The 24010-nt window shown below is 41.7% G+C and overlaps 3 protein-coding genes across 3 annotated transcripts; 1 reads left to right on the top strand and 2 right to left on the bottom strand.

Moving 5' to 3' along the window:
* The first annotated feature begins 3310 nt into the window (after positions 1 to 3310).
* LOC106609463 (fibroblast growth factor 23) lies at positions 3311 to 5475 on the top strand. Its single transcript, XM_014208327.2, has 3 exons — positions 3311 to 3760; positions 3864 to 3967; positions 4212 to 5475. Exons 1-3 carry the CDS (start codon positions 3526 to 3528, stop codon positions 4650 to 4652), a joined length of 780 nt encoding a protein of 259 aa, XP_014063802.1. The 5' UTR covers positions 3311 to 3525; the 3' UTR covers positions 4653 to 5475.
* A 1078-nt stretch (positions 5476 to 6553) lies between these two features.
* LOC106609462 (fructose-2,6-bisphosphatase TIGAR B) lies at positions 6554 to 10313 on the bottom strand. The gene is made up of 6 exons (XM_014208326.2): positions 10187 to 10313; positions 9682 to 9719; positions 9346 to 9467; positions 8695 to 8772; positions 8442 to 8552; positions 6554 to 8213 (listed from the first exon to the last, which is right to left on the bottom strand). Exons 1-6 carry the CDS (start codon positions 10216 to 10218, stop codon positions 7779 to 7781), a joined length of 816 nt encoding a protein of 271 aa, XP_014063801.1. The 5' UTR covers positions 10219 to 10313; the 3' UTR covers positions 6554 to 7778.
* Positions 10314 to 11822: 1509 nt separating this feature from the next.
* Positions 11823 to 23364, bottom strand: ccnd2 (G1/S-specific cyclin-D2). Its single transcript, NM_001140515.1, is given in 5 exon segments — positions 11823 to 15231; positions 17617 to 17765; positions 19588 to 19747; positions 21687 to 21902; positions 22913 to 23364. Coding segments are annotated over 5 exon segments (891 nt in total). The 5' UTR covers positions 23105 to 23364; the 3' UTR covers positions 11823 to 15057.
* Positions 23365 to 24010: the final 646 nt, after the last annotated feature.

The raw sequence follows: 24010 nt of genomic DNA, 5'->3' as shown, positions 1-24010 counted from the left end.
CAATTACTTTGTGTGGTCATCTAAAGAGCATCAGGCAATGACTTATCTGAAGAAAGCCCAGTCACATTTGTGGCAGCCACGTTGGATCCAGGCCAGAGTCAGTGAACTGCCATACAAAACTTGGCTGTGTCTAGACACGAAGAATGGCTATGCAGTGGCAACCCACTGCACTTGTGTTGCAGGTACATAGCTGCTGTTTTGTTTGCTGTTGAGGGGTGCACACAAGCCACTGCCAATAGAGAGCTCTCATGCGCTGTTGTTAATTGTATGTGGAAAGGTTATCAGAAGTGAAATGAAACAAGCCATGCAGCAGAAAACCTAGACATGGATAGAAGGTCACCTGCAAATGCAGGAAACGGCAAAATCCACCTGGCCTCTCCAATGAAGAACAGCAGGAAACTCTTGCTCAGCTACATCAGATTCTGCCCTCAGCAGTGGTTTTAGTCAGGAGTGAGGGTGATACAAACAAGGCCTCTGAGTCAGAATATGAACTACACCTAATGGCAATGTTCCCTCAAAAGAATTTGGGCACCGAGCAAATTTCAGGTCTGTTGAACGCGAACTTGAAAATTGTGAAAATTCTGTGCAACTTCTGGCACATGTCTACTGTGAACACTGAGGCTGTGGCCACTTTAGGTTACAGTTTTAACAGTGGTCAAGTAGTTTACTGTGGCTATTTTATCAAAATGTAGGCCTACCAGAGTGGCCTACCATTAAAAACTATGGAGAAAATGCATCCCATAACATTTTAACATGGAATAGCTGTTCTATCATTAAGCCTACAGTAGCAGCCAATGTGTGGTGTTCAATGTAGGCCTACATTCCATGATACTTTTGAAAAAAAACATGCAGGGCTTGACATTAACCTGTTAATCCACTTGTCCTTCAGACAAGGAGGTGATTGAAAACGTGTTTGATGTAAGAAACCACTTTACAAAATAAAATGCAGATTTATTCCCATATCATTATTATAGAGAATCAGACAAATTATGCTACCCTCTACCTATTGGCTACTTAGCTTATACAAGCCTGTCTCAAAATAACACTGCCCCTTTAAGACAGAAAAAAAGCGCTTTACCTGACTCACTTTTCAAAGATGGCTAGAAATGCATAGGTTTTGTGCTTTTGAAGGAAGCAACCACGTCCCCATTGATGACTAGAAATGAGCTTTAACTGGGCTTATAACTAAATTACTAGCAAACAATATGAACAAATGTGCACACATGGCTACATGTTTTGATCTTAAAACAAGTGCATCTAGACCACTCATGATGGAAACACAATCCAGTTCAAGGTGAACAGCACAGATCCATATATGGCAATGGTCTATTTGCATAACAAATATCAGCTGCTCTGCTCTGAAAATGTATTGAAAATGTATTGAAGTTCAATCTTGTGCTTCTCTGCGCAGGCTGATATTTCTTCTGTGCGGCAGTCCCGGGGAGCTGTGAGGCCATGCATGTGCACAGCTTAGAGGGAACATTGCCCACCAGTCCCACACTGGTTGGCCCAAGTCACAAAAGTTGAAAGTTATTCCCCCAAGGAAAGTCCCTACTCCCTACCCTTCAACAGGGTGACTGTTGTACAAGGTCAATAATATGCGCAACGTCATTCACTACAACAGTGAGTCAGCTTTCATGTAGTATGACACTGTTAGCATTTCCCATGTGCCCGTAGTGAAATGGGACATTGAGCATGAGGAAACTACAAGAAAGGAATGCTGTCGATAGATGACAGACCAGCACATCAACTTTCACCTGAAACCCTCAGGCCTTGCTGTTTACAACGCCCTACCCTTCCTAGCCGATTCACCTGATGGGATTTCCTGGACGACTGCCATGGATATATGGTCCTCGAGATCAAGTGTCCCCAGAAATACAATGACTTGCCTCCAATGGACATACAGTACCAGTCAAAATTTTGGACACACCTACTCATTCAAGGGTTTCCTTTATTTTTACTATTTTCTACATTTTGGAATAATAGTGAAGACATCAAAATTATGAAATAGCAGATATGGAATCATGCGGTAATCAAAAAAGTGTTAAACAAATCAAAATATGTTTTATATTTGAGATTCTTCAAAGTAGCCACCCTTTGCCTTGATGACAGCTTTGCACACTCTTGGCATTCTCTCAACAAGCTTCTTGAGGAATGCTTTTCCAACAGTCTTGAAGGAGTTCCCACATATACTGAGCACTAGTTGGCTCCTTTTCCTTCACTCCGCTGTCCAACTCATCCCAAACCATCTCAATTGGGTTGAGGTCTGATGTAGCACTCCATCACTCTCTTTGGTCAAATAGCCCTTACACAGCCTGGAGGTGTGTTTTGGGTCATTGTCCTGTTGAAAAAACAAATGATAGTCCCACTAAGAACAAACCAGATGGGATGGCGTATCAGAACCCAAGCCTTATGTTGAACATCACCTGATTCCAGATTTGCAGAAAAGGAAGTTGCAAATGGTAGTGAATGAACAGGAGGAGGGAGCAGCAGCAATCTGTTCCTGTAATAGACATCTGTTCGGGCAAGATCACCTGGTGCACAAACTAGGACTGCATGGTGAAGTGATTCCATTACAGATGTGTAGGAATCAAAAGGAAGACAGGACAATGGTTGTACAATGCGTGTAGGAAGTAAGCTAAATGAGAAGCGGCACTGTTGATTCTACACAAGGTGTTTTATTGGACTATAGACTGGGGTAAGTCTAGCTCCCCCAGTCATCATCAACTATGCACACAGTGTAATGTTAATTTGGAGCTTAATTAGTCATATTCAAGCATGGATTCATGTTTTTCTAATGAAATAGAAAATACTAGATAGAAATACAGCACTACATTAGATCTGTGTTTTTAAATGGTCAAATATTTATCTAAATCTAAGATGTTGTCTTATCATTTAATTCAAACAGATTGTACCATAATATTCCATTACTATCATAAGATTCAGTTTTCAAAACATTGGAAATGTGTTGGGAATAGGTTGTATAGATTAGGGAGAGGAAACCTTAGGAATTGGTTGTATAGATTATCTATAGACTTATCTATAGTCAGTTTTTCAATGTGAAATTATGAATATGTTTCTATATCTATAAAAAATATCTAGGTCTATTATAATATGCTTACTGGACAGAGGGTTATATTGCACACACTGTGATGACATATGCGATTTAAAGATTAGTGCAAGGATCATGATTATGAAAGTGCTGATGTTTGGGAAAAATATAAGACGTCACTTTTGTACAGACATTGCTCAATGAGACTACTACGTTATTTGGTGACCAATACCTTTAGACAAACATTCAGGTGGAGGTGCACCCCCTTCCTTCCTCCGAGAGAAAGACCCACATCTGCGAATGCTGCGTAGGCTAAAGGATGTGAGCAGGAGTGGCACTTGGGTCCCTTTAAATAGAGCCGTCCTCAAACGTTGGACCATCAGATCAGCTGAAGTTTGCAAACAGCTTGCTGCAGAACTCAAAGCTCCATCCGAAATCTGTGGGATACATTGTCTGTGTTTTGGGGGTAAAAGATGGAAATAACCAAGACATCTGGGATGAGGGACGTCGTCCTTGTGCTCTTACTGGCTGTTCTTCAGGGATTTCGACTAGTAGACGCTCTTCCAAACCCATCACCTCTCCTGGGATCCAACTGGGGGAATCCGAGAAGATACGTACACCTGCAGACGTCTTCAGATGTGAACAATTTCTACCTTGAGATCAGTTTAAATGGCCACGTGAGCAAAACTACACTTCGAAGCTCATACAGTAAGTTCTTTTTACATGTTGGGCGTTTGGATTTGATTGAAATGTAGTTTTAAGTAATTGTCTTTAATCTGCTTCAGGCTAACACAATTAATTTTGTCAACAGGTGTGATTTTATTGAAGGCGGAAACAAGAGAGCGCGTGGCGATACTTGGAGTCAAAAGTAACCGCTACCTGTGCATGGATGCCCTGGGAAACCCTTTCAGCTCTGTAAGTAAATGCCCATTTTCATTGTCCATTGAACTGAAATACATGTTTTCTGTCATATGCCTACCAAAAATGCGCTTTTACGCACGGATTTCAGACCACTTTTATCCAAACACACAGCCAATATAATATCATATTTTTACATTGGTTGAAGTGTTCTTTCAAATAACACTTTGAAAATGAAGTTAATTGATGTACGTTCCTAAATGGTCTGTTTAAGTGAATTCATCAATTTATCTGTTTGCAGACTGTTTGCCTCAAGGAAGACTGTCTTTTTAACCACAAGCTATTGGAAAACCACCGCAACGTGTACTACTCTTACAGAACTGGTATTCTGCTCAACTTGGAAGGGATAAAGCAAGTGTACACTGTGGGTCAGAATATACTGCAAACCTCCCTCTTCCTGTCGGAGAAGAACACCGTGCCGCTGGAGCGCCTCTTGCACCGGGAGAAGAGAAACCGGGTGGTTGACCCTTCTGATCCGTACAACATGCTGGGTCAAACGGAGGAGGACTCCCGGGCAATGCCGCAACTGGATGACACCTTGGAGATGGACCAGGAGGCTGAACTCCCCGAGGGACGCAACATCTCCCGGGAGACCCCCCAGTCTCCCTCCGACGACCCGTGGAACGTGCATTCTCTAAATCCCCCTCCCAGCCCCCGTATCATGAATGGAATGATGGGATAAGAGGACAGGACACTCGAAATAATTGTGCGTCTTTTTTGGAGAAAAAAGGAGTTGAGCTGAAGTCACTTTATTAAATGTTATATAATGCAAGAAGACTGCAAGAAAATACTATTGATATGAAACTTAAACATATTCCATCTAAAATTGGCCCTACTAAAATGTTGAATATGCCAGTAGACCTGCATGTTATAATGCATGTTCTTCAAGTGAGACGTTTAATTTTAAACGGAAATGAATGGTCCACCCTACAGGATATCAGAACGAATAGAAACGACATGTTATAGATGCTGGCCACGAAAAGCAAGCAACAAAGCCAGTTCGAAGAAAGTTGAAAGCATTTATTTATTTAAATCCATTCATTTATTGTTATTTATAGTATACTATTTATATGGATGCTTAACTGTTAAAGAGTCATTTTGAAAACCTGTTATGAGGAGGCTATGTGTGTGAGGGCTAGTAACATTTATCTTGAAAAAATGTATTATGTTGATGAAGAAAATATGACTTTCCAATTAATTAATTTATATTCTATTTTAGATCAATATTTTAGAACTTCAGGATGAAGAACTGTATACTCACAAGCACTAAATCCTAGAATTCTATGTATGATGCAATCATATAAGTACAGGCTAAAAGTGTGAGGAAGCTCTATGTGTCACATTAAGTGCGTAAGCAGGTTGACCATTGATTGACTCATTCACTTCGAGCTTCCAGTCATTAAGGTTGCGTGTCTCACGCTTCCGCATCTCATTATGGAGAAAATTGGCATCCCTTAGTTTCTGCCAAACCATCATTGTCTAAAAATAAACATTTCCACGTTCTATTTTAGTTTCACTCTCACTAAGTAACATGTTGGAGGTATTTTAGTCAAAGGAACACATTACGGTGACCACTAACCTTTGTCCTTTTTCACTTTGAGGTTAAACCACATTGACCTGGCTGTCACATCTGAGAGGAGCCTTAACAATCTCAGTGGCTGTCATGGGTGAAGGCACGTTTTTTTAAATTGATATACTGTAGATATTTTTCAATATTTCTGAGGCAGTTTATTCAAATATTGCAATATTCCTTCAAAGGAAGAACTGTAATAACACTCAAGTTGAATAAGATTTAAGCAAACACACCCATTCATGTTGAAGGATCAGATTTAGTACAGATGTTTATGCTGCCACTGGTGCCTTTGGAACATTACTCATGGTTGTCTCTGGAACAATCTAGACACAGGTCAGTAGCTGTCGCATAATTTTCAATTGCCCCAGCTCTTTGACCTGTCACGCTCAGCCTGAGCACTGAAAGAAGGTGATTTCTATCAGGTTTTAAACATGAGAAAGTCCACAACTCGGAAGTGGCCCCTCAGGTGATTAAACCGGATATTTCCCAACCTGCAAACATCCACGGGTTCAAATCCTGCTTTGCATAAAGAAATGTCAAGACTTGCACACTCTTTTGCCTCTTATGCAACCTTTAGTGACAATTACATTTGTGCAAGATCAGAGGAAGCTTGTGACCATTTATGAACACTTGAGATACATGGCCATTGAACATGTTAAACACCAATACTGAAGCCTTTTTTTTGGTTGTGATTAATCAATACAATACCAAATAATACTGTAACGCTGTACTGCGTGCATATGAAAATGACAATGTGTAACAATAAAGACAAAAAACTGTCAATGTGTAACCTTTAGCTAGTTTGTAAAAATAAATATCCCCCGCTCCTAGCCATCTTGCAAAAATAGTATTCCAGTGGGACGGCCATGTCTGAGTATAGGTGAACTATGTTTAAACAGTTTTGATACAACTGTCTGATATTATTGTAACTATGTAGCAGTGACAGGTTGCTTGCAGTATTGCTCATGAGTTCATGCATAGCACACCAGTCTCACAGAAAAGACACCAACTTTTGATAGTGTATAATTTATTATCTTGTAATGGACATGGACCACAATAAGAGATAACTCCATTTTGAATTGTAAAGGCTTTAAAAGATACTCACTGACATTCCTCACACTTTTCTGCCTTTGGTATAATATGACAAAAACAATACAATTAAATCTTCGACATGATCGACTTAGTAGTGGAAACAAACCACTACATTATCCACACTAAACATTCCAAACAAGTCCTCATTTCATTGGACTATGACACAGGAAGTGTTTAGTTTCTATAGAAAATTCCATGGATAATTATTGGAAGACCGGGAAATCCACTCATACAGGATATACATACATCTTGCCAATAGTTCTGCAGAATTTGCACTGAGAAATGTTCTACTGTGAAAAGGGTACATTGACAGCTAAAAAGCAAATCATTTACCCTGTATTCCCATAATACTTTGTGTCCTCTACTTCTCAGTGTCATTGTCTGTGGTTGGGTAGTCATTCCATTCTTGTGATACATTTCTGATTACATTTTTCAATAGACCGGGAAAACAGACAAACCTCAATGACAATGGAGCAAAACATTATGTAAAATAGATACATGAAATCACAACAGAGATATGGACCCAACTTCAGACTGATTCAAGTTACACCATCCGACCTCTCAAGCCAACCCACCCCGATCTCTAGCCAAATAAATACACAATCAAAAGAACAACTGAGGTAGTACATTTCTTTGTGTTATTGCCATCGCAGTGCCAGCATCTTTTCTGCTGTTGTTAAACCTGTCAGCATTACACATCATTGTTGGAGTGACAGTGTGTGTGATGAGTCATCATTAAGGACTGGTATAGTGACTCCAAGAACATCAGATAAGGTAGAAGATACCGGTCTTCAAAATCTATCCACTTTGGGGCACTTCCAATACATATGCATAAGAGCCTAGGTCACCATGGTTACATATGTCACACAACGTGGAGGTTACTTAAAAGGTTTTAAAACAGGCGAAGATATAAACTGTGTGCAAAAATGCTTCATTTATTTACTGTGTATAAAATTAAAAAATAATAAATTGGTGATTAGGGTTCTTCAATGACCTTACTAAAATCTCCCCCCAACTCATATGAAATAGTAGACAGGTCACTGTCCCAGATATTCTTTACTTTTAGTGGTTTGTTAGCTACAGTAAATAATATTTAAACAGAACAGAGTAGTGACTAAACCTTTTGTGTTGCCTTGTCTATCTTTAATGTGTGATGTAACATATGTTACGGGAGGTCAAGTGGTCCTTCCTGTTGGTGAAAACACAGCGGACAGCAGAGAGCGTCAGGCCAGACTCACTGGGAGACACGGTGAGGACAAAGCGGCTGATGCCTGTGTTGGGGCAGGCTGACAACACCTTGGACATCTTCAGGCCCTGGGGCAGAGAGCACTGCAGGTCCTCCACAAAATGTCTCACAGCCACGCGGATGTAGGCCCCGTGGCTCACCACCAGGGCATGGAGAGGGACACCCTCCATCCCGTCGTCAGGCAAACCAGCCAGGGGCCCATCTGTGCCAGACTCGGCTGCACTGGCCCCAGCCTCTGTCCCTACAGCGGCAGAACTCTGTCCTGAGCAGCCATGGTCATCAACCATGCGCTGGTAAAGCGACTTCAGAAACTTCTTGCATCGCAGCCTTACCTGGAGGGAGACATAGACACACCTTAAAATTATTCAAGGACTAAAATAATACTCATCTCCTTAGAAGAAAAAAAATCTATTAATGATGTGTTGAACTTCTGCCTTGAAGTTCCGAGTTGAACCCCTGCATGGCACTGTTGGCCATGGAATCCAGCTCTGAGCTGTTGGCAGCTAGCCAACAGCAGGACCAAAGGGAAAGCTGATAAAATGTTCAGATCACAGACTAACCTGTTCCAAGGTCTCCCCTCCAGGAGGAGTATAGTCTCGACACGACTGGCCGGCTGCGTTAGCCATGTTCTTCAGATCCTCCTTGGGCCGTCCTTCTGCGATCCCAAAACCCTGTATGATTGATGAACCACTTTGATGATAATTTTCTATGCATTTTATTTGAATGTCAAACTCTAGGGTCCCTGTCGAGGTAGACTGGGCTGGATCAATTGTATACTACATACATGCAATAGGAGGCATATGAAAGACTTACCCTCTCTCTGAGTAAGGGGTCAAAGACCATTTCAACGCCCGAGGAGTGAACATTGTTCCTCATAATGATTTCTGCAGTCTGACAAAGGATAAGGATGTGTGAACAATGACAGCATTGTCTTAATCTCCGCACTCACAACCAAATCAGCTACTAGGCCATCACGAGAAACTAACATTACTTCTAGTTCTACCCGCTGACATTTCTCATATCCTGTAGTCTATATCTGTGGTTTAACATATCCTCTGCTCTCTTCCCTCCTTCACAGTAACATATACAATGGAGAAGTTTTGTTCCAGGAATTATTGAAGTGACTTTGTCTTATCTGAGTGTTTCTCACTGAAAAGGTGTTGTAGTAGGGAATCATTTTACTTTGACATCAGTTGCCAACATCTCCTGCCATTTTCTGCTATTGAACGGCAGTGACAGTGTAGCCAGGGCCCACAATTAAATGTCGCACACTGGGAATCTAAACTAAACAGAGGTTACATCCTACATCTGCTATGGATTGTTAATCTTTCTGTTGGTCACCTAACCTTGTTCCCAGGCTCAATTGCTACATAGAGCCAGCTGGGTGGATGAGATTAGTGGTCACCTAACCGTAACCTAAGTCGACATCACATGTGACACCAGTGGCATCTCAGGAAAACTCACCTGTCTGGCGCGCTGCAGGTTACTGACAAACACATTGGAGAACCTGAGCTCTCTGAGGTACAGTCCCGCAGCCTCTGCCTGCTGGAGCCCTGGCTCTGACAGGGAAGTGTCCACCCCCTGACCTGACAGCACAAGACCAACAGGTATACACACTTAGAAAACCAGTTGGATAAGGGATTAGTCAGTGTTTGTGTGAGTGATCTTTCTTTTAACATTCCCCCTCAAGTGAACATGGTTTATAGCTAGTTCTTACAGCCTTTGGTTTTAAATCACACAGGATTCCCGAGTGAAGGTCATTACTGGTCAAGGTTGGAATGTTTACAAATGACAACATACCTTGTAGCAACTTCTCCTTGTTGTATTGTGTCTCCCCACTGTGAAAGTGAGAAGATAATCATTTAGAAAATTACATACACAGCATTTTTCTAAGGATACACAGTGTCAGGGAAATTCTAGAGGTGCACAAATATCTTAAACGTTAACGTTAGTAGCTTTGATCGCTTGCATGTCTTTCAAGGAGGCTGCATGTGAGAGAGGCTTTATATGCGGTCTATGGAGAGAGGACACTCAGGGTGACACTGCTTCGATATGGTGGCAGAATAAGAAACCTATGGACTTAGCTAGGCAGCCGCTTTGGCACAGAATAATAATGTTAGATGATACATTTGATTTGAATAGGAAACACGCTTGCTAGCTAATATTGTCGGCAACGGACAGCTTCGCTTGAAGTGGTTCAATAGGGTTGTCACGTATGCAGAAGCCTACGTACATTTTATAAAATATATTATGCATACAGCATCTAAACAGCATACAAAACAGAAAGGTGGTGGTATTTACTTACTGTCTAACAACGGTCAAGCTAAATGTAAGCATTTTAGGCTATTCCAAAAGACGTTCCGCCACCTTTCTTGCTCAATGTTTACGGGTTTCTTCCTAGTTCTATGACACGTGGACGTGACGTGACAAGGTCTACTCTAACAGACCAATGGCATTGCAGAAGGTGAAAAATGAATAATAAACGTTCTCGTTAACAAGAAATACAAATGTTACTCTTATTAAGATTGTTCCCCGATCAAACACAATGATTTGAACAACTGAACAGTTCTTAGAACATTGTTGTCTAGAATAATCATTAAATGAACACTAAATGTCTTTCGTGATGTGAAGATACCAGTTTTGTATGGGGACCCTGAATTAATGGTAAAATTATCCGAATTGGATTGCCTGTCTACCAGCCATTGGTGTGTAATGGTACCTGATAAATGTAGCCTATTAATTGAAGGGAGGGAGTTTAAGGATGCTTGCAACTGAAAAGGTACAAAACCATTCAATTTGAGTTGTATATATTTTCTTCAACAACATAGGTTGTTTACCACTCTGTATATTTTATAATCTAAATGAAAGCTGCTATATAGTACTTACTCATTACTAGTATGTCACCCCTGATGATTCAGTACTGTAATTGTTAGTGAGAAGATATAATACCCAAACAACTGGTGCTTTAGTGTTCATTTCCAAAACTCTATATGTCAAATATGCAAAGAGAATTGTAAGAAGTGTGAAGAGGTATGTGACTCTGCAATTTAAACCATACCATGCAGCCAAGAATTTGTAGGTTCAAATATCATCTTGTGTGTGCGTTCGTGTACGTTTCTGCAACTCTCGATGTCAAAATTACAAAGAGTATAAAAAGTGTGAAGAAGTCTGTGGCTCTGAGGTTAAAACCATACCTTGCACCTGAGAGTTGAAGGTTCAATCCTCTACTCTTACACTTCAGTGTGGATTTCTGCAACTCTTAATGTCAAACATACAAACAGAGGAAGAAGTGTTAACCTTTCACTGCAGTGGGCAGTATCAGTGTCACGCAGTGTTTCTTGGTAGTCTTAAACAAATCTACTTTGAAACAAAAGTATACACCTCACACACATGGTTATGACCTTAAAAAAAGAAAAAAAAATCTCTATCAGATAGAGTTGAAATTATGTAAAATATGAATACGATTCCACTCATGAGGCCACTAGGTAATTTGTCTGCAGGAAAGGGGTACAGACTTGGTGGTTTATTAGTCATAGCACTGACTTACAGCCAAGAGGTATACGTTTTTGCAACTCTCAATGTCAAAATCACAAAGAGAAGAACGTTTGAAGGAGTCTGTGGTTCTGGCGTCTCACCCCATAAAATGTTTGAACCCACAGACACTAGGTGTCAGATAAGAATATAGCTGCAGACACACAATAGCCTTTTGGTGCAGCATATCATCAATGAAATGAGAAGCCATTTAGCACCCTCAAGCTTTAACTTACCTTCATAACTTACCACCAACCCAATCACTCTACACATTTCACCTTCCCTTAATCTCATCCACCAGCTGGCTCTCTATGCACCAGCAATTTGAGCCTGGGGATGAGGTCAACCTTCCCTTAACCAGCACAGAACAGGAGACAGGTACATTACTAGCCAGTAAAGATGCTTCACTCTTTTTTGTGGGTCAAATTTATTTATTTTATTTAACAGAAGTTGTGGATCAGACACTTCTAAGGTACATGTGGTTGGCAGTGGTGGGGGTCAAAACGAACTAGAAACCCACAGTTTTCCACACTGAAAGATTACACCTAAACATTCTTTTTTGATAATTAAAAAAACTCACTAAATGGGTACCTCACAAAATGCACTCCACTTAATCCAATACACTGATCCTAAATGTGCCAATTAAGTTGTAATTCATAAGTAGAAAAAATAAGATACAAATATATATATTTTTTTAATCTTCCAAATACATTTCATATAGCCGTCTTTTATTTGGCACTAGGTATGATATGAAATATCTGGTATATGGTCCTCTACTTGGCAAACAACAGATCAGTGTAATCTGACAGATAAGAAGGAATTTCTGTTGTGTAAAGAGAGTAGGTGCCACGTGAATCTCCTGCCTCTCAACCAGGAAAAAATCTATAACCTATCAAAATGCATCAGAGTCAGATTTGATTCCACTAACTCCCTGAAAAACTACTGAGTTGTGAGGTATTGTCCAATGAACCTGAGGTACAAAAACATTTCAATGGTAGAATGCAGCAAGGAAACAACCAGATAAATGGAAAGAAGAGTAAACATGCTATTTGAGAAAACTGCAGACTTCCAGTCGAAGACATGTCCCACTTTACCACTCTCTCCAGTTTACATACAACAAGGAAAAGGCAAGGAAACAATAAGATACTTTAAAATTCATAATTTAGCAGCACACTCAAGTGAATATCACAATTCTAAGATTGAAAAACAAAAAGCTTAATAGCAGCAAGAAAAAGATATCAAAGATAAACAGATCCATTTTGGCTTTCATCACTTGGAAATTAATTTAAGTAATTAACATCAACAAAACTTTAAATGCTTACCCATATCTTTTCTCAGTTTCTAGCAGATTGCGTTTAATTGCGAAAAAGCAAATATGTTTTAAGTACTTCCTGCATTGTTGAACGTGGATGCCAAAAGTAAAGAGCAAAGTTTTCTGCCTATAGGTTTAAAGACCGTATGTTATTATTATTTTTTCTGAAAAACAAGCTGAACTGTGGAGCAAAACAAAATTCAAAAAAACTATGAACCAGAAAAAAAACATTATGATGTGTTACCCTTTCTTAGGACCATTATGTTGATTTGGATATGAAGCAGGCAAAAATAAAATTCAAGTTAAATGGATGTAATCAAAGAATCAAGTCTAGATGTGATTTTTAAAGCTTTCCTAGGTTTGCATTGCAAATGATTTGGTTCCACGTTGGTAAACCCTACTCCTACTCACTGGTCAGGAAATGCTTTCTAGTCCTTGTGCATAACCCTAAGTGGGAATCCAGCCCAGAGAATATCAAATAACTTAAAGGAAAAAAAATCATAATAAAAAAAGAAAACATTGAAAACCTACCTACCCCGTTTGATAACCATCCCCTTCAGCTTTTAAGGAACATGTTTTTAAAAGTGCATTATTTAGGTTGATCCAAGTCGTTGACCATGACTTAAGTATCTAGTTGAATGTAACGACAGGAGGCCCTTACAAGAAAGGTTCCAGCACACCAAACTGCTCCCTCGTGATCAACTCTTGACCTATCAGAATGACAACCGTCTGCAGCCCTTCCAATTAAGAACAGGCTTGTTCCGGTGTGCCAATCGGGAGCTTCCTACCATGTCTTCATCCATTTCCCCCTCATTTCAACTGTCTGCAGTCCTTCATTTCATGGCACCAATCGTGCCATCTCTTGTTCCACTCTCAAAACCTCCCTTTTTGCCATCTCCTCTCACTCTCCAATAGGCTACTCCACCTTTGCCAAACTTGCACTGCTCTAAATGTTCCAAACACTACAACTCTACAAAACTTTTTTAACAATCCATCTGACACTAACAAACAACTGTAGTTTCATTTTCATCTCCAGACTAAGACCATCCCTCCAACATGCTGTCTCCTTTTCCCTAGTATTGGCTTTGGCTGACCCAGAACAAAAACATGCTTTCATGCCAACTTTACTGACAGACTTAAAACAGTGGTCCCTGGTATAAAAGGTATATATGATCCTCAATCATTTTCTAATAACGTGCAGGAGTTTCTCAGAGCACACAATCCAATAACATATAACAACAAAAATAGCCTTGTTCATTTCTAAAAGTAAATATTGGCTTGGTATTAATAACTTGGCAATGAAATCAAGACCTTAACAGCTGATAGTTGTTCTGTCCTCACTCTCACCCTTAGGGGGCAGTATATACACACCCTCAGGACTCCACACGCGTGTCTCTCTACCCCCTCTCTCACTCTCTCTCTGTGTTCTGTGTGAGTGGGCCCAGCCCTCTCCTGGCCAGCATATAAGAGCATAAATAGGAAGCAGTGCTACAGATGCACAGTTTAGCAGGCAGGAGATGCGGCTCTCCTCGTCCTGTACATTAGCTTCTCCTAAATAAAGGTGTATGAACACTGTGCAGAACCAAACCAGCACTTAATGTAATGTAATGCACACAGTACTACAGGGGCTTCCTGTATTTGAAACTGAGGGAAACACCCACTCACTGTGAAATTGATAAATGCTTAATAATGATTAACAATTATTATTAAAATAATCATAAAACTAAATTATATTGAAATAATGATAACAATATTTAGAATAACATTAATTATAATACAATAATATGAATAATAACTAAATGTATTTGCTAGCTTTTTTCGAGTGAAAAACTATATTTGGTATTTTTATCAAGTAAAAAACTAATATTTCTATATTTCATAATTCAAGTATGCAAATCTATTCAGGTTTCCTTTCTGCAAACCTAAGGCTCTTTCAAAGTTTCCAAATACATTTTGTGTCTAAAAGAGCTTGTTGAATTTAATATGGCACATATGTCAATATGTGACCAGCTAATCATTTTTTTGGACCTATTCTCTATATTGTTTGTAAAAGTTCTTATCAGTTGATAATTCCAGCATGATGCCGTTGACACCTCATAGATTGCCATCCCAAACTTTGTGGTACCTCACAGGTTGACTTAACAAGGGTGGGAAACCGTAGGTTGGTGAGGCATTTAGTGGTGGGAGTTCACTGGTTGACTTGGCGTATGTGCTGGCAGCTCATTGCTTGACATTGCGAATGTTGTTGGATCCCATAGATTGACAGAGTGACGTGATTGGTGGGAGCTCGCTGGTGGACGTCACTCTTGTAGATGGTGGTGGTGGTGGGAAGCTCATAGGTTGACGTCGCGTACGTCTGTTGGGGTGCTGGATACGTCTGTTGGGGTTCTGGACTGGTCTTGCTGCTCCATGGCCTTGCTGCCCGGCCTGCCTAGGGCCTCCTGCCTCTGCTGCAGGCTACTGGCCAACACCCTCTCTATCTGCTCCTGACACGCCTTCAGACAGTCCTGCAACAGACACAGAGAAGAGACATCAATACACTAACACGTCTACTTTAGGTGCTGTACACACACACACACACACACACACACACACACACACACACACACACACACACACACACACACACACACACACACACACACACACACACACACACACACACACACACACACACTCTTGATTGACCCCAGACACCTGTGGACGAACACTTAACGCTGTCACGCAGTTTCACATTCGACATCTGACTGTTATTGGAACAGCTTTGGTCACATGCATGGCAGGCCAGACCGGGAGGGTATTATGAGTCTTGTGATAAGTGGTCGTGCCTGTTTCATGACCAGTCAGTCACTAGAACAATGGGTACCAGCGCACACAGACACCAGGCAGAGAGTGGCGACTATTGGGCCTTTGAATCCTCCTAAACACACGTGAGGTGTGGGTAGAACATTCCTAATAGTCCTAAAGTGGAGAATGGGCTGGACTTCCAAATGGTTACATATTCCCTTTATAGTGCAACATTTTTGACCAAGGCCCATTGGGTTGTTGAGAGGATCACAACAGCCCTGAGACCAAAGAAACCTTTCTCATCACTCAGGAGACAGTGGGTGAATCTGAAAAGTAATTTCTCTGATTCCGGTCCTCTCGTGGGAGGTCTGACTCTACGGAGCCAAAAGCACGGGCCTTAAAGAGTGTACACAGCTCGCAGAGGCCAACATTCCTTTGAAATGTACGGATAATTAAAACTTAATGGGCCGCAGTCTGAGCGCCAGTGTTGCCATGGCCACATAATAACCACAGGTCTATCGAGAGCTGCTGGGTTGTTCCTAGTCTTAGACTGACTGTGGTTCCTGAGTCCCTGTGCGCTGCTGAACTGGACTCAGGTTCCATTGTGTAAGCCAAGGGAGCAGACTTACAGTGATAAAGAAATATCTTAGACTACAAACAGCGGTTTATTCTGTGATGTAAAATTATAGATTTTTGCATCTACAGTATATATACATATACGGTGCCTTCGGAAAGTATTCAGACCCTTTGACTTTTTCCACATTTTGTTACGTTACAGCCTTATTCTAAAATCGATGAAATAAATAAAAATCCTCAGCATTCTACACACAATACCCCATAATGACGAAGAAAAAAAACAGGTTTTTAGAAATGTTAGCAAATGTATAAAAACCTGAAATACCTTATTTACATAAGTATTCATTCAGACCCTTTGCTATGAGACTCGAAATTGAGCTCAGGTGCATCCTGTTTCTATTTGATCATCCTTGAGATGTTTCTACAACTTGATTGGATTCCACCTGTGGTGGATTTAATTGATTGGACATGATTTGGAAAGGCACACAGCTGTCTATATAAGGTCCCACAGTTAACAGTGCATGTCAGAGCAAAAACTAAGCCACGAGATCGAAGGAATTGTCTGTAGAGCTCCGAGACAGGATTGTGTCGAGGCACAGATCTGGGGAAGGTTACCAAAACAATTTTGCAGCATTGAAAGTCCCCAAGAACGCAGTGGCCTCCATCATTCTTAAATTGAAGAAGTTTGGAACCACCAAGACTCTTCCTAGAGCTGGCTGCCCGGCCAAACTGAGCAATCGGAGGAGTTACTCTGACAGAGCTCTAGAGTTCCACTGTGGAGATGGGAGAACCTTCCAGAAGGACAACCATCTCTGCAGCACTCCACCAATCAGGCCTTTATGGTAGAGTGGCCCGACGGAAGCCACTCCTCAGTAAAAGGCACATGAGAGCACGCTTGGAGTTTGCCAAAAGGCACCTAAAAACTCTCAGTGTTAGGAAATCTGTGTTTGTTTCTCGTCTGCCATTTCCCCTGGAAAGATGGAGCCTCTGTTAGGCATAAGAGAAGAGCTAAAGTGGGAGCCATGCAAAGGAACTGCCTGCCTGTGTCCTACCACAAGAATGTGGGCCCTGTGTTCTAAGAAGACATTCCCTCGCCTCCGCTCTTTATAGCTACAGTCTAGGTCCCGAGCCAAGACCCACAGGCTCTGACTCCATGAAAAGTAAATAGCTTCAATGTGCGACTACTGCAGGAATACTGTAGCATCGCTCTTGTTTACCAGGAAGATCTCCGTGCTCCAAGCCCAGAAACGTTGGTGAATAGCTAAGTCTAACCGGCAGGCGAAGAGGGTGTCCGTGCCCAATGTTGGAACACAGTAAGTATTTTGCGCTATACGCTCGCCAACACTGATATTACCACCTCTTCAAACGTTCCCCGCCATGCTCCTAAAATGTTGGCCGTGTAGCACTTACCTAGCCTGATATCAGATCTGTTTGTGCTGTCTCGCTAACTCCTTGTCATTCATTGACATAACAAGGAATTGGCCAAACAGCAAAAACAGACCTGGGATCAGGCTATAAACGCTACTTACCACCTCTGTGTTGGTGATCTTGGCCAGCAGGTCAGTCAGACGGTCTCGACTCAGGGCCTGGTCTGATTGGTCCAGCTGCAGGCCGCAGACGGCCGCCCCCACGCTTCCCGTAGCGATCATGGAGGGGGGGTTCATGGCGAAGCTGAAATCTGAGGACAAGAGACAACATGATCCGTCAGTCACCTGTCGGACATCAGTGAGTTCACAGCAGTCAAGGGGTGACAAACCAGAATCAGAGTTGCACATTCACGTCAAGGAGTAGTCCAAAGGAAGTGAGGAAGCGTTTAAAAGAGGGGGAAAGAAAATCTACAATTTAAATTACAAACTGAGTTGAACTGTACTTTCCCACAGACTAACACATTCCCACAAGATGCACTATCAAGTCAAGATGTAGTCCAAATGAAGTAGCCGAGCATTTAAAGATGTTCAAACATCTTCATAATCTCTTAATATAAGTTCTTAAAGAGCTTAACCCAACTTTCCTACGGTCTAACACATGTCCAACATGGCTGTGGTGGAGCCTGTGTGTTTTCCCTCACTCTGCCTCAGCTGTGATTAGGAAAACAGAGCAGGAATCCTCCTACTCAGTGAGCAATGAGTTCCAGGAACTTCTTCCTCTTGTTCTCCATCAACCAGGCCCAGAGCCCTCAGCGACAATAGCCCTGCCGGCTGGCGGGGGAGGGAGGAAGCAGGCCTGGAGGAAAGGAAATGGCCCTAACGTGGACTGGGTTTAGCTTCAGCTCCAGCTCTAGCCCAAGCACAGTCCAGCCAAGCACAGACCCTGGTCTCTGTGCTGTGGCCTTCTCGCTCTTTATAGAAAGAGGATGTGACTGATAGCTTTGGATCAACCCCAGAGAGTAGTCCAACCACTCTCGTCTCCTCCTCAAGAGGCCAGCTGTGCAGAGGCCAGAGAGCTCCCCTGTCATGAGAGCAACATTCAGTGCAGCACATAAAACCCCAAACATTTACATTACTGCTAAACCACAGCTGACTTTTTTTTTTTATTGTGGCTGTTTTGCGCTTGTGATATAAACGGGCTGCTTATGAATAGTGGGGAGACCACTGAAACACGCCCCCCCCAAAAAATGCAACACTAAAATGGCACTTAACAGCCACAGGCCATGAACCTCATTGAATGAGCCTATGGCTTGAATAACATAATGTAGTAAACAAGGATTTATGGGCCAGATCGGATCAAAGAGACACATGGCAGTAAATCTCAATACACCAAAATTGACTTTTTTCCTAAGCTGTATTTCCTCCCTCTAAAATTGTCTGACGTGAAAGATGCAATATATAGAAGAGAGGTCAGCTTTTGTGACTGTCTTATCAATGCAGTCCATTCAATCAGAACAAGGACATAGGAGGTAGGGCATACAGTAGGATATAGGAAAGGAAACAAACCCATTGGGCTTCACCCTAAGAGGAAGACCGCCGGCTGCCAGTTCTGACTTATCAAACCTGGAAGGCCCTCTGTCAACAAACAATACGCAGAAAGAGAGAGCGAGAGAGAGAGAGAGAGAGAGCGAGCAACCCAGCTGCTGCACCCGAGTCATCCTAGTCCACAGAGGAGGAGGTGGAAGGGGAGCCAAACAGCAGGCGAGGAGACTCATCCACCCACTGTCATCACAGGGGGAGGCTAACCTAAACACTACACGCACTGAGAGGATTCTCCCAGCCTCCTTTAACTATACTATTAATGCCTTATATGCTCAAAGTGCTCTCGATACAGCTTGCATCTGCTTTTAGCAGCCGTTCTAATGTAAAGATGACCCAATTAGGGTACGAGCAGTGTTCCAGTGATGGGAAGAGAAACATGGAGAGCAGCCATTGGATGGATGTGTGTTTGTGGTCCCTCCCCTTAGACTGCTGAGTATAGGGTCATATGAGTGCAATCAATGAGTCACGATGTCAGATAGATTGTAAACGAGAATTAGCAACACTATCCTATCAGGAATTTCCTGTTATTACCTGTGGCACACAGGGCGATGAATGTCTGTGTGTGCTTGCGGACCACAGAAAGCTTCTCTTTGGGCAGGGGCAGTCTGTGTAGGATGTGATCCACAAAGTCGTTTGGGATTACTGCCGCCATGTTCCACTTCAACTTCCCTAGAACCACCAACTCCCACTCCTAGAGGACAGAGACGGAAGGAAGAAAACAAAGCATGAGAAGAATGGAGAGCAGCTGTTGCTTAGCGAGGAATCTCTACCTGAAAATAGATTGTTGGTATTCAGCAGTCATAAAAGTATGCCTTATTTACATTGAAGGACTACTAAAATAGTGATTTTGTCAAGACAGCATAGGCAGCACTCTATAGAGATGAGATGATGACATGGAATTAAATAATAGTCCTCAAATAAAACAAGTGTAATATACACAAAATAATGTGAAATGATGGTTAATAAGTGATAAGCGGTAATGGGCAGTCTACCATTATGGGACTTTTATTCATGGTTTTATTCTGTTGCACTATAGGGTATTGAGGGGATGTTTGAGGATTATTGATCCTGTTACTCTTCTGTTTGCCATGAAATACCATGCATACCAACAAGTCTGTCTCAATTCAGAGGAGAGATCATTCAACACCAGAGAAACATTTTCCTTGACTCTCTCTTTGCTCTATCTCTCTCTCGCTTCCCTCTCTGTCTCTCTTTCTGAATATTTGTCTGCATGGTTCTCTCACTGCTCTTTGTGTGACGTGTCGAGCCTCGCCACTGGTTCCAACTAAAGAGACAGCAGCATCGCAGCCACAGTTGCTTCCTTCCTGTCACACGCCTTAGCTAGCGTCTTTGGTCTGCACCGTCCGCGTTGGTTAGTGCGCTGCGGGGTGCTTTCGTGTTAAAAGCAACCTCACCCCAAGGGGAAAAGGAATGGAACAAAACAGCTGATGTGACAAATTCAGCTGATCCCCCCCCCGACTGGTTTCATCTTTTGAGATGATGTGTCAACCCAAGACGGAGGCTGTGGCAGGGAATGCCCATGTTTACTGAAACCCCTCTGTTAGCGAGGACAGGGACAGGCCCTTCTCTGAGCAGCTCTCTCAGATTATAGGGGCAGTCCAGGACAAGTGCCAGCCATACAGCAAGACTTCATTCATCTATATGTGTTTCCTACCAGCACAGTGCCACACATGCAAACGATTAACCTATTGTAAGCCCGTGGAGAATGTTGACTGAAGATGTGCACGGAGGAGGTCTGTTGTTGCTGCTGTGCTCACTTCCTGGACAGCTGCCCTTGCTAGAAACCCCCTGATTTCCCCTCTCTCTCCCAGCTGATGCACCAGCAGTGGCTCATTGACAAATAATCTCAATTTCACCATGTCTCTTCTTAGCCTGGTCCCAGGTCTGTTTGTGCCATCGAGCATGAGTTGGCATTACTGTGACCTTAGGAATTGGCAAGAGCACAAACACATCTGGGACCTGCCTCTAACTATAAGTTTCCATTCACTTTTTCCAAGGAAACCTCTAGCACAAGGGTTGTGTGATGATGCAACCCCAGTAGCTGGACAGCAGAGGAGAAGAGGACACAGTCCTATAGCTCTCCTATGGTGATTCATATTTAGCCCCTTGAGCAACATGGGTGGGACATCTCATTTACTGCAGAAATATTGATGTAATGGTAGGGAGGAATGTCTTATCTGATACTAGGGAGTGACAGACTTTAAATGGTTGCTAAGAGGGTGGGCTGTTTAACTGGGGGGGGGGGTCCCCTGTGGGATAACCTGTGAATAACCGACCCTTGAGAGAGATCAATCATTCAATTAACAACAGAGAGTGGTCAAGAAAACACAGTTAGATATTATAAAACGAGACAAACTGAATAACTGCCACTAGGTGGCAACACAGGCCACTTTAGTTCAGACCTGATCAGGCACTCTCATGCATGCATAGGCCCACTGTATGGCCAAGGAATGAATCAAGTCTCCAGAGCTGTACACTGATATATTTAACTAAATATGGCAGAAGAAACAATTATAATATTGTACAATTATTGAGCTATATTTGAATGTATGATGCTTTAAGTAATTGCATACTTTTCCATGCATTAAGAGAAAACAATAGTTTCTTACCAGCAGCTCCCTTGGTGTGATGGAATTGTCTGTGTACATGCACAGCTTTTCTGCAGTTAATGGACGACTCTCCTTTAACTTTGTTGCAAGGAACATGCATACAGCTCCTAGAAGTTGCAAATAACACTTTCTAGTGGGCTCCACCGCTAAAAATCTGTCCAAATAATTAATAGCCAAGGGGAAAACGTCTTCCTCACTCTTCTCCTCTTCACAAACCTGGTGGGAGAGAATATTATTATATTAGACCTACTATTTTTAATTATTCTATCAATATTTACATGAATGTCTGCAGAAACAAGAAAATATCCCATTTCAAAATGTGCATGATGGGAAAACCAAATGTGATCTATATTCCGTCAGTGGATCCGCATTAAAAGCTTCAATATTAAAGTATATCAAAGATCTCAGTCATCATAGCCTGCAGCGGAAATCGTCCCCAAACACCCACGCTGCTCATTTCGCCATGTCCGTCATATTTTCCAAAAAGAATTACAAATATAAATAAATTAGCTACAGCAGGGAAATTGTATGCGTAATGTTCATAAGCCATTCCTAAACCATTCCCGAAAATTGTGAGAGTAATTTGTCTTAGATTAAAGTTCATAATGGCAAAAACGAAAGTACCCTTTGCGTGCTTGTTGTTTTGAGGCAGCAACTGGAAATAATATTTCAAAAAATTGTCATAATTATTCAGAACGGACAAATTGGATAAATTCAACATGAAAATGAAGCTTAGAATGTCTTCTTTCATTTGACTGATTCCATGACCAATACAATCCAAGCTGTTGACATTCAGCGAACTTAAATGCATGGTGATGACTTTAGCTAGCTTGCTGGAACTTCCGAGGCACCACATGCCTTGCATGGGTCATTTCTCCGTGAATTAAATTGTAAAAATTCGGCTACATGCCATGCATGCATGTCAGCTCTCAAAACAACCATGCTATGAAACTGTAATAAACCATCTGAATAAATGCACAATCTTATTAGTGAGTTATTAGAACATGCGCCTATGAGCAACATGCACAATTCTTACACAAAAATGCACACACCCCTGTAGGTTGATTTGGATTAGAGAAATCAAATCGTATTATACAGAGCACACTTATTAGAACGAGAGAAGTAAATGACATGCCTTCAAACAATATACCAGACCAATGCACACATGCCTTCAAAACAGCAATATACCTGACCAATGCACATGTAGGCTAAAAACCCTCACAAACCTCGTGCATCCATCCTGCAACCATTCGCCTCATATGTGGCTGAATGTCCTTCTGGACACATTTAAAATACGAACATTGCGGTAGAAACCTGTCTTCAATGGTTAGCAGACTTTGCAATACTCTGTCGTCATAGAGAATGTTGGGGTCAATTTTGGCTAGCACGACTTTGTCCTCGAAGCAAATAAGTTCCATGGTTCGGTTCTTGCCTTTGCAGAAAAAAAATAATAACGTCAAAACAGTAGTGGGGACAGTATAAAACAGATGGATAAGTAGGCTATTCGGGAGGAAGCATGGGTGAGACTGCAGCGTTTATTCCAGCGTAGTCCTGCCACTCGATAGCCTCTGTTTCCTCTCAGCCCTGGGCTTTAGGCTACTTGCCGCTTATTGAAGTCTGAATAAACACAGGGTATGCTATAGGCTATGATGCAAGCATATCTCATTCTGCACAACAGTTGGCTAGGCTATAGTGATAAATTGTACAACAAGCTTTTTCTCTGTCTCTTGCTGTGCTGCTAGAAGCAGGAACCGGATGAATGCCACCTCACTCGTCTAACTTGTCCTTCTCCCCACCCCAACTCCTGTCTCACACATGCGCTGATGCAGTGAAATCGAAAATTAGGCTATAGAAATGTCAGGCAAAAACCTAATCGATCGCACTAGCATTGTGAGGTTTCTGTATCTCTTACATCTTAGTTTGTCATATATCACCAGGCTACTGCTTCTACTACGGCTAACGAATATGAAATAACCGTGTTATTATAAGATTATAACTAGGCTATTCTTAATTGGCACTTAATTGGTTAATTATCAAGAGCTTGGAATCTATCAAACTAAACTGCAAGCTTTTCTTTAGTTCAACTATTTCAATGTTTACAGAACAATATCCTATACTGTTGAAACAGAAACTAAACATCATTGAGCTGAGAAAGCAACATCTTACTGGGATGATTACACAAATGTCCTCTTTCACAATCATTACCAAAAATAACAATGAAATATGGAGTTTCATTGAGAGAAACAAACTGCTGCAGCATCTGCTGAGTTTTTGTGAGAACGGAATGCCTAGAAAGAGAGTGGGAATTGTCTCTATGGGAATGT

The sequence above is a fragment of the Salmo salar genome, chromosome ssa07, assembly GCF_905237065.1.
Source record: "Salmo salar chromosome ssa07, Ssal_v3.1, whole genome shotgun sequence".
In the NCBI taxonomy this organism is placed as follows: domain Eukaryota; kingdom Metazoa; phylum Chordata; class Actinopteri; order Salmoniformes; family Salmonidae; genus Salmo; species Salmo salar.
The sequence above is the reverse complement of the archived record's forward strand: the minus strand, read 5'-3'. Positions and strand labels throughout refer to the sequence as shown.